This window comes from Hemisphaericaspora subhashii, assembly GCF_019202705.1.
Source record: "Hemisphaericaspora subhashii strain CBS 10753 chromosome Unknown scaffold20, whole genome shotgun sequence".
Classification (NCBI taxonomy): Eukaryota; Fungi; Ascomycota; class Pichiomycetes; order Serinales; family Debaryomycetaceae; genus Hemisphaericaspora; species Hemisphaericaspora subhashii.
The window spans coordinates 150508-161538 of record NW_026057347.1 but is presented as its reverse complement, the minus strand read 5'-3'; the positions used below and the strand labels follow the sequence as shown (position 1 = coordinate 161538).

At 36.4% G+C, this 11031-nt stretch overlaps 3 protein-coding genes across 3 annotated transcripts; 1 reads left to right on the top strand and 2 right to left on the bottom strand. All coding sequences in view use genetic code 12, as the record gives it.

Annotated features, from left to right (window-relative positions):
• Window positions 1–231: 231 nt before the first annotated feature.
• Window positions 232–2868, top strand: J8A68_004407 (uncharacterized protein; the record flags this gene model as incomplete). The annotated part of the gene is made up of 1 exon (XM_049408363.1): window positions 232–2868. The coding sequence occupies one exon, from the start codon at window positions 232–234 to the stop codon at window positions 2866–2868; it is 2637 nt and encodes an 878-aa protein (XP_049262378.1).
• Window positions 2869–3008: 140 nt separating this feature from the next.
• Window positions 3009–4064, bottom strand: J8A68_004406 (uncharacterized protein; the record flags this gene model as incomplete). Its single annotated transcript, XM_049408362.1, has 1 exon — window positions 3009–4064. One exon carries the CDS (start codon window positions 4062–4064, stop codon window positions 3009–3011), a length of 1056 nt encoding a protein of 351 aa, XP_049262377.1.
• Window positions 4065–4818: 754 nt separating this feature from the next.
• On the bottom strand, window positions 4819–9324 carry SNQ2 (ATP-binding cassette transporter; the record flags this gene model as incomplete). Its single annotated transcript, XM_049408361.1, has 1 exon — window positions 4819–9324. One exon carries the CDS (start codon window positions 9322–9324, stop codon window positions 4819–4821), a length of 4506 nt encoding a protein of 1501 aa, XP_049262376.1.
• Window positions 9325–11031: the final 1707 nt, after the last annotated feature.

Below are 11031 nucleotides of genomic sequence, written 5' to 3'. Positions count from 1 at the left end.
AAAGGTTGTTATTAATTTCGTCAATTGTTAAAAGAAGAAGAAACTCAGCCAAAAAAATTTCTTGGATTTTTTTTCCCTCTCTCTCTCTCTCTTTGTATTTACGGTTTTTACCTTGAGTGTTGTAAAAAGAGTTTTAAAACAATTGATCCCCAATCAATTAGTCTAATTGACTTTATAAGAAGAATAATAATCAAATAATATCATTAACTAGCATCACTGGGTGTATAAAATATGATGTCATCATTTCCTACTTATTTAAGAAACAATCAACAACCAACAAGACCAATAGATTCAGCATTTCCTCCATTTAAAATAGAACATAAATATAAAGGAGTTTATGAAAGAGCAGGATTTGACGTATTTAAAGACGGAACTACAGCTAATAACAACAACAACAACCAAGATAACTATTCAATGAGGTCATCTAACACTGGAAATAAAAGTATGCATTCAAAATCTCAAGACGAATTCAAGCAACAGCAACATCAACAACAGTATTTACAACAACAACAGCATACATATCAACAGCCGAAGTCATCTTCATCTTCAGCATCATTTAGTTCATCATCTAATCAATCGTCTTCACTGCCATTTAGTTCAAAATTTAATTTGCATAAAAGTACAAGTACTGTATATACAACTAATAGACCACAAGAACAAATTGATGCAAGTAGAAGTAGTAGTTCAAATATTCGTCAACCAACTCCAACTTCTTCTTCAATGCCATATCAACAACAACAGAATTATAGATCAGTTTCAGAATCTCATCTCCATCAACAACCATATCATCAACAACAACAACCATCATTCCTCCATCAAGAACAAAGATCAATGAGTTATGGTAACCATCAACAACCTGCATATGCCTATACCAATCATCATCAACAACAACAAGCATATGCTCAACCACAACAGCCACAACAACAACAACAAGCATATGCTCAACCACAACAGCCACAACAACAACAACAACCATATCGTAGCATTCCAGAAGATTCTGAATCTACTTTTGATTTTGGATTACCTCAACCAACTACTTTTAATAATTCTAAAAATATCAAAAAGTTAACCCTTGATTTAGATAATAATAGTAATTCAACATTAGAAGCCAAAAGTATTTCTGACACTACTTCCACTAACGCATCCCAGAATTGGTCACAAGCGGACAAATATCCACAATCAGGATATCAACAAACCCCAACCTCGGCTGGGTCCTCTTCTCATAGTCACCAATCAAAACGACTCACTGGTCAATCCTATTCGGGCCACGTCCATCAATATCATCAACCACAACCACCACAACCCCACCGAAGATATTCACCAGCCTCACCAGCATCAGCACATTCATCCGGGAATATCATGTCAATCCCAAATCTGCCGCTGGCATATCTTCCCAATCATCATCCATTAAAGATGGCAAGTTCACCGAATTTATCATTACATGCATCGAGTGGGAAATTACCGGCTTCTCCGACAAATCCTGACTTACAAGGGGTTTCGAGGGATGATAAACTCTCCCATGCTTTAAATCAATTTAGAGCCGATGTGGAACAGCTGCATCAACAACAGCAACAGGTGCAACAACAACAACAACAGCAACAACAACAACAATACCAACGACATCATGAACCGCAGGTGAGGCAATATCAGGAGACATATATGGAACAACCAGCGTATACTAGTCCAGATAGACAGACTAGTGAAAGTCCCGAACAAGTCTATGATCCTAATAAATTAATCATGCCAACCCAACAGCTGAATTTTAGAAATAGTCAATTATCAATGGTGAGTTCTATCATCTCTAAGGGGGGCAGTAGTAGTAGATCAAATAGTCCAAGTGGGGGTGAGAGTGAGGGGGATGATAAATATGATGAGGATGCTGAGATTGAGAAGGAATTGGAGAGACAATTGATGAGTTTGAAAATGAGTGGACAAGACGGGGAGGATGGAGAGGGGTTTACAGATGATGAGAGGAAATTGGTGGGAGCCGGGGTGGTGCCACTTTTGCCGTCGTTTAATATTCAGGATATGAGTGAGGTTGAACTTCCTGTGGTGAATGGACATGAGGAAGAGGTGGAAGAGGAATTGACACAACCGCTTTCGATTAGATCAAAGTCAGTTGAATTAGCCCGAGAAGAACAGGAGGAGGAAGAACGGTCAGCAGAAGAAGAAGTGGAAGACGAGCTGATTCATCCACTTTCACCAAAAACCCATATCATCGATCAAGAATTAAAAAACATGAATTTTGAAATCACCACCACCGATAAATCCCCCTCCGATTTCTTAAACAAAGAAAAATTCGACTCCACCCCAACTCCAATCATCCCCCATGAACCAACCCACCACATCGACAACCTACCCGATGAAACACCACTTTCACCAATCATCTACCCTGCAGGACAAGGTCCATGTCGTGCTTGTCATCTACCAATCCTAGCTGGATCCCATGGCAGCGACAAGGCAATCTATTCCAAATCGGGTGATCTCTCCGGACAATGGCATCGGAGATGTTTCCGCTGCTCGCATCCGAATTGTAATACCCAATTCACCAAATCCGTAGCGGTGTATGTCTTGGCCGATATGCCATATTGTTATGAACACTATCATGAATTAAACGGCTCTAGATGTGAAGAGTGTATGATTGGGATTGAAGGGGAATGTATTGAGAATGAATTGGGACAGAGGTGGCATTTGGGTTGTTTGAAGTGTTGGAATTGTCGGGGGAGGATAAGGGGGGATTATTGGGTTGTGGATGGGGAGATTTGTTGTGAGGAGGATGCGAAGATTTTGGTGTTGGATAGAGAAAGAGAAGGTGGTGGGGTTGATAAAATGGTGAGAAGACGGACGAGGATATTTAACATGGAGTGAACAACCCCGGGGGGATGAGTGTGGTAGTTTATTTATATAGAGTTTTTTATGTGCATGCTTTAATTATTAATTTATGTCATTTTATATTATTATAATGCGATTTTACAGGTCTATAAAAGATGCGAAGAGTGTGTGTGAGTCTATGAACTACTACTTCCGTTTATGTCAAATGTGGATTCTCTGGCTGCTGAAGGTTTGAATTTTCCATTAGTCAGGTGGTCATCACCTTCGAATTCATCATCATCAAGGATAAAATTATCAGTATCGAAATCAGCAGAATTTAATTCTACTTCAGTACTATTCATTTCTAAATCATCTTCAAAATTGCCAAATATTAATACATCATCATATTCTCGATTTCTAAAAGTTGCCAATTTCTTTTGCATCTTAAAATAAATCAAATATGCTGCCATACTAGCCGCACCCGCAGTTATTAAAATACTTATCAAATCAACCATTTTTGTAGAAGTACTTCTATGTTCATCACCTAATTGTTTCAATTTATTCCCGACAAACAAATGGATCAATAATTTCGGCGAGGTTAAAAAAGTAGCCCAAAAATAATTCCATAATGATAAATTCGGAATCGCAGCCAATGCCCCATTTGATAATGAATACGGCAACGGACATAATCTTATCAATATCAACAACACTAAGCTATTACTCTCAGTCAAAATCTCGGCAAACGCCCTAAATGTCTCATTACTCTCAACCAACCCTTTGGCTTGTGCTTGTAATAAATATTTAAACACCAAAAACGAAGCACAACATCCCGATACCGATGCCGTTGCTAAAAGGGGCCAACCTTGTGGGAATCCATATACCATCCCCGTAAGCATCGATAACCCCGTGAAACCAATCAAAGGTGGGAATCCAACTATGAAGACCAACGTGAATAATAAAACAGGTCCATATTTGGATTCATGGATTTCGTCACTGATATAAATGAGGAATTTTATGATATAGACATGAAATATTAATACAAGGATTCCTGCTGCTGATAGGATGCATAATAGGATTAGGATGAGGATTTGCTTGGTGGTCGATTGTTGGGAATACCATGATTTGGCGTGGTAGATGAGGTTGTTTAATTGGGATACTTTTTGTTTGAAGAGGGAAGAGATGGAATTGGTGGCCGTGGTGGTTGATATGCCTGAAATCGGTATGAATCTTGAATCGGAGTTGAGTCGTGGCATTTGGGTAAGTTGTGGATGTGGATGTGATATATGTGGGGAGTGAGGTATAATAGGTAGCTGATATGGTTGTCTGTTATAAGTTAGCTATCGGAAGATGGGATGGTGGGGTTAAATAGTTTCAAGTAAGAAATTACGTCTCCTTAAGTTTTGTTGGTTTATATTTGAGAAAGAGAAACAAACAATAGAAATTAAATAAAAAATATTGAACTCAGCCTTTAAATTACAACCACCGTATTTATTTATTCTCTCTATGTATGTGTGTTACGCTACCAATGGAACGAAGAGAGAGTTAGATATGATAGCTGGGTATTCATAATGATACATATTCAGTTAATTCATGATCCATAACTCTAAAGCCAGAAGCACTTCTGATATATTATTGTATTAAAATCAACAATCAACTGATTGGATTTCTATTGTTCGTTCTCTCTAATATGAAATACGCACATATTCTTAGTTTGCTAAAGAGTTCAGCTGTGATAGGTCATCCCATCAAATTGTTTACATGTAGATTAGGTGGTAGAACAGTCTGAAAGTTACAAGAAATGAGTCTAATTATGCCATAGGCATTATTAAATTGAAAGTCATAGCTTCTCAAGTATTACCATGGGATTGATTTACTCTACAAACATGACTATTTCAGAACAATTTATTATCAATTAATATACTATAAAACACTCATATTAATCATAAACTGAAGTATATACAAAACAAAGCCAAAAAAACACAAGCAACAAACCAACTATCTCTCTAACTAACTACTCTTCTTCTTTAAGAAACTTAAATTCAATTTAACCTTCTTATATCTCAAATAATAATAAAGTATTAAACAAATCAGTATATTAAACAAAACATAAGCACAGAAAAACCCAACATTTCTCCACCTATAAGCAAATTTATACCCAACTGTCTTTAAATAATCATCAGCATTACTATAAAGACAATATCCACATTGAGAATCAGCATCTGGATTAATCAAATATCCTCCTTGAGCATTCAAGAAATCTTGTAAGAATTCTCCACAAGTTTCACCTGATGGTGGATTGAAGAATGCTAATTCTTCATCTGAGCATCTAATTGGTCGACCATGAAGGAAGGATGAAACTAAATTCCCAATGAAATAAGTATATGGAGATAATTTATTCATAAATGTCCAAAATCCTGGCATTAAATGGACTGGTTGAACAACCCCACTGAAAGCAACAACAAATGTATAAAAGAATGAAACCAATACAGCACCAGTTTCTAAATCAGGAGCAATATAAAGAAGCATTAATCCAAATGATGCAGCAAACATTTGTAAAAAGATCCCTTGAGTAAGATAGAAAACACCAGTATGAGATGGGGTAACCGTGACTTGTGTTGGGAAATATAATGAAACAAACATAAGACCAGCACCAATGAATAAATAAGGCAATTCATTCAAGAATTGGGAAAGAATTAACAAAGACCAATGATAAGTATTTGATAATTTCTCTCTAACTTCAAATAAATCACGTCCACCAATTGCTTTCTCCTGAATTTGATTAATCACAGGTGCACTTACAACCACAGATAAAAATGAACAAAACATCCCATTCTGAGCTCCAGTTCTAGTATATTTCAATCCAAAGAATGTAAAACCAATAAATAACCCTGAAATTGTCATTAAGAAGATCTTGGAGGCGATATATTCTGGATCACGGAAGAATGTTAATGCATTCCTATGCCAGACATATCTGAATTGATACCATATTGGAGTAGCATATTTCTTCGTCAATCCTTTTTCAACCACCTCACCAGCATCAGCATTAGAACCACCAGTCAATTCCGCAATTAATTGATCTCTCTTCGCATCGGTAGCTTTCTTCTCAGCAGATCCTTCCCAGATTTGAAACCAATCCTGATCAACTGTTGTAGCAGCACCAGCCCCAATTGCTTCCAAGATATATTCTGCTGGATTTTCATGATCATCACAATGTCTAGCTCCATTTCGTTCAAAATAATCAAGAATCACCTTGGAATGATCACCGATATCACCGAAATAAACAGTTTGACCACCCTTTCTTAATAGCAACAACCGATCGAATTCTTCAAATAAGGTGGCCAGGGGTTGATGGATCGTACATAAGATAGATTGACCCGCGTTTGCTAAATCACGTAATAATTTGATAATGGCCCATGCGGATTGAGAATCTAGACCAGAAGTGGGTTCATCAAGGAATAATAACAAAGAAGGTTTGGCAACTAATTCAACCGCAATGGATAATTTCTTCCGTTGTTCAACATTTAATCCATTACCCAATCTCCCTACAACGGCATCGGCATAATCTTGCATGTCTAATACATTGATGATTTTTTCAACATAATCTAATTTTTCGGAATCTGGGACATCGGTAGAACGACGTAATCTAGCTGCAAATTGTAGTGATTCACGAACGGTGACTTCAATAACATGAATATCTTGTTGCTGAACATATCCTGTTCTTCTTGAGAATGACAGATCGAGTGGAGCTCCATTAACTAACATATCACCAGTCACGACTCCAAAATCAATCCTTTGAGCTAATGTATTTAATAATGTTGTTTTACCAGCCCCTGATTCTCCCATTAATGCAGTCAAAGTTCCAGGAATACAATATCCACTTACATTATCTAATAATCTCCGGATTGCACCATCATAAGGAATATCATAATCAACATTCTTCCAAACGAAAATATCCTTCACTCTCAAATCAGTTAATTGTCTACTTGGTGGTGTTTGTTCACCTTCACTCACTCTGGGACCTTTCTCAAGTTCAGTACTACTACTACCACCCGACCCGGATTCCAAATCTCCTTGCAAAGGCTTCACGATATGATCAGGCACTTTCCCTCTAAGGAATAACAATTTATCACCACCTCCACTCACGGGCCTAACAAATTCCGTACCTAAACAATTCACAATTAAAAATAATGTCAAAAACGCAAGCAAAACCCCAAAATTCCTCCAAACATGACTAAACTCATATCCGAACGCTATTCTCAAATAAGCATCTCCAACCACATAACTCAGCCCAGGAGTACTTCCAACAAATGCACAAACTTGTTCCCCAGGTGCTAAATTCTCAAAACCGGGTCCCGAGGGTGTCAAATATGGAACCACACATTCCATTCTCCTTCCATGGAATTCCGAAGCAATAATGGCTTCAAAGGCATACAAGACAGGGTTGATGTATGAAATCCATTCGAACCAAGGATGCATTGATGGTCGTTGGATCATATAACTAGAATACATCAATGATGCAAGCACCAATACCCCAGCGAAAGCATTGGCGGCCGAGATGGTTTTATTGAGGGATGCGACAGCTTGGAATAAGTTTGACATTGTGAGTTGACATAGGATGATGAATAGGTAAAATATAAAGAATTTGCCGGCCTGACGAGCGAGATTGGATAGGAAATATAGGATGATGACGAAGAATAAGTTGGTGAGGAGGGATAATGGGATGGAAATGACGAATTGGGACAAGGCGTCAGCGGAAGGGTGATACATGGAATAATTTTTGTGTTTCATGAGGATAGGACGGTTGGAGAAGGATGCGGAAACTTGAGCGAGACCAAGTAATGTCATGAATAATACCCCGAAGAAAATGACACCACCACGGGAAAATGCCCCTGAAACGTCATCGGGAGTGTTGTAGTATAATGAACCAGCTACGAATGCTTGTGAAATGGCGGCGATGATTATGGTGATTGTGTAGGCTTTATCTCCCCATACTCGGTTAAATGATCTGATTGTACATAAACGTAATTGTTCCCAATATGAGACGGTAAAATGAGATGTCTTACGAGTGTGTTTCATTTTCTCTTGCATGATTGAATCGTAGTAATGTTGTCTGGTTTCATCATGGTCTACTTCTTGATTATAGACTTCAATTTGTTGTTTAAGATGTTCATATTCTCGTGAATGTAACCAATATGCTTCAAATTCTTCAGCGGTGTTTGGGACTTTGCTTGCAAACCCTGGTCTTGGGGTTCTACCAATTGGATCAGTGATTGCAGTTAAGAATTCAGCCGTGGTTTGTCTTGCAGGACATTCCCAACCCATATTAACAAAATATTCTTTAGCTTCGTTAGCAGGACCAAAATAAATTTGTCTACCCTTATACAACACGGTAACTTTATCAAATAATTCATAGATATTTTCACCAGCTTGATAAATACTTACAAAAGCAGTTGTTCTTAATAATTTAGTACCAGTTCTAATAGCTTGAGCAAATTCTAAAGCAGTCGAAGCATCTAAACCTCTAGTTGCATTATCCCAACAATAAACTGATCCTCTACAAGCTAAAGCTTCAGCAATGGAAACACGTTTACGTTCTCCACCAGAAACACCTCTAACAAACTCATTACCAACTTTAGTATGGAAAGTATGTCTTAAACCGAAAATAGTACCTAATACTTCTTTTTTAGCTTGAATGAATTGTTCTCTGGTAATATCATTAATTCTAATATTGGGGGTTTTACAACCAATAGCAAAACTTAAAGTTTGATCAACGGTTAAATGAGGGAAATGAACATCTAATTCAGGATTATAAATTAAATCATTTTTAAACGATTTTAACATTTCCAGTTGTGGTAAACCATCATATTTAATATCACCAGTAATACCTTTATATAAATCAAAATCAGTTCCACTCAAAGCTTTTAAAAAAGTAGAACAACCTGCTCCTGGTCTACCTAATACCAATACCATTTCACCAGGTTTAGCATAACCATTTGCATTACGGATGATATTTTTATCAACTGGTTTTTTGGCTCTTGCCGCTTGAATAGCACCAATTGGTCCCTTTAAGATATCTAAAGCAGTGGGAATGATTGCAAATGATTCATCAATACCATAAACATTTAAATCAGTGAAAGAAACACCTGATTTTCTTAATTTAATTCCTTGTTTATTACTAAAATAAACTAAATTAGCTAATACTCGTGATAAATTAAATTCATCTAATTTTAAATGAAATAAATCATTTGATTTATTGGTAATTGATCGACTAATTTCTCTTGATATTGATTCTAATTGGTTATCTAAATCTCCATGAGTTATTGCTGAAATTGTTTTAATTAATTGTAATTTACGTTCTTCTTCATTAGCATAAGTAATATCATAATCTTGTATAACATCATCATCTAATTGAGATTGAGTAGCAGATGACAAACTTGATCTTGACGACATCGTACTCTTACTCTTNTCTAATTGAGATTGAGTAGCAGATGACAAACTTGATCTTGACGACATCGTACTCTTACTCTTGCTCTTGCTACTCTGAATTAGTTAGATGATTAGTTAGACAGAAAAGAAGTAACAACTGATAAGAAAGAAAGAAGAAGAAGGATTACGAAGAATATTTAAATAAATAAACTTTGAAGAGAATAATCATTCCATCTTCTTTCTTCTAAATGTTTTTAATTCTTATGAAAAATAATTTAAAATTTAAAATAAAATTCTTGGGTTTATAGCTGATGAGTAGAGTAAGTTCCCATCGGAATTAACTAATTCCGGAATGCGGTTTATAGTTTATTGTGTAAAAAAATTTTACGGAATAATGGGATTAATTTGTTAGAACCGTTTAATTTACATGGAGGTTACACATTCATTAGTAATTTTAGTAAGATGTATATTATAGGTTGTAACTGTTAATCATTCGGAATTCAAAAGAAAAGGATAGAGACACAAAGCATAGGAGACATACTTACATACTTAGAAAACATACACGAACACACGAACACACTCACCCCTGTCTGAAAGTTTGTATCCTTCTTGGCTTAGTTTTTCAAACGTATTAATTTTAATATTATTTCTTAGTTGTTGTTTTTGTTTTTATTCAAATCGAATGGGTTTTCTTTACTTTGCTAAAGACATTAAATATTGTCCTTTGATCTATCCCTCGAGATGTGTCCCACTTGTCTGTGTGATGAATGGGAAACGAGATGAATGAATAAACGTTTTTACAATTAAACGGCAAACAAAAAACAAAAGGACACTTATCCGTTAAAATATTATTATTTTTTACTAATGTTATCTCCGGAACTAAAGTCTAAATTAAGTAATTAAACCGGTCCGTGTTCGGATTTAAAAAAGATTTTATAGAACGTTTTACGTAAAAAAATCACTGAAAAAATAGTTTATTTTGGTCCGTCGGAATTAGATAACCAGCCCCCCGGGTTTAGATAACGACCGCCCGTGAAATAGCTTCTAGACTGTTTTATAGAGTATCTGTATATGAGCACTCAACGTTCATTGGATCTTTCTCCTGGTGGCACAGCATTTTTTACAGGTAATACTTTAAGACGGAACGGGAATTAAAAAAAACCGGGAGCCAATAAGCAAATGTGTTAATTCCGGAATAGTTCGCCCATGAAACACATTGGGGGTGATGATTCTAGTTAAGAATTTGTAAAGCTCCTTGCTACCGTTGACAATGTCCTTTTGGAAGTTATCGATAGTATTGATAGTCTACAACCTGTACTTCGGATTCTATCCTGTGTTTAGCATCCTTGACATGAGCCCATCGTTCACGAGGTTGTAGATGTGGGTTAGTCCCTGCCGCCGTGTGGCTTATATCCATTGACCTAGATGTCCGGTAAGATTCAACAAAATAGAATATCTTGGCATAAGCTCTTAATCAAATCCATGTCGTTTGAATAACCTCACTTTCAGAGTTCCATTAGTCGGCATTTGAGTCGAACTAGGGCTATGTGCCTAGATAGCGGAAGAACTTTCCAGACTGACAAGTACATTATAATACAAGACAGGCACATTACTGGTGTGTGGTAGATAAAGTAAAGGAGCTGGAATTTGCTTGTATACTAGTCAGTTAACAAATGTGGTATTTCTCAAAATCACTTTCATAGTGGACGAACTAGACTATCTTAAAGTAGTAGGATAAATTCCTTTAATTTGTCACCTTTTTGATTGCAATATTTTGATGTATCATATTTAATT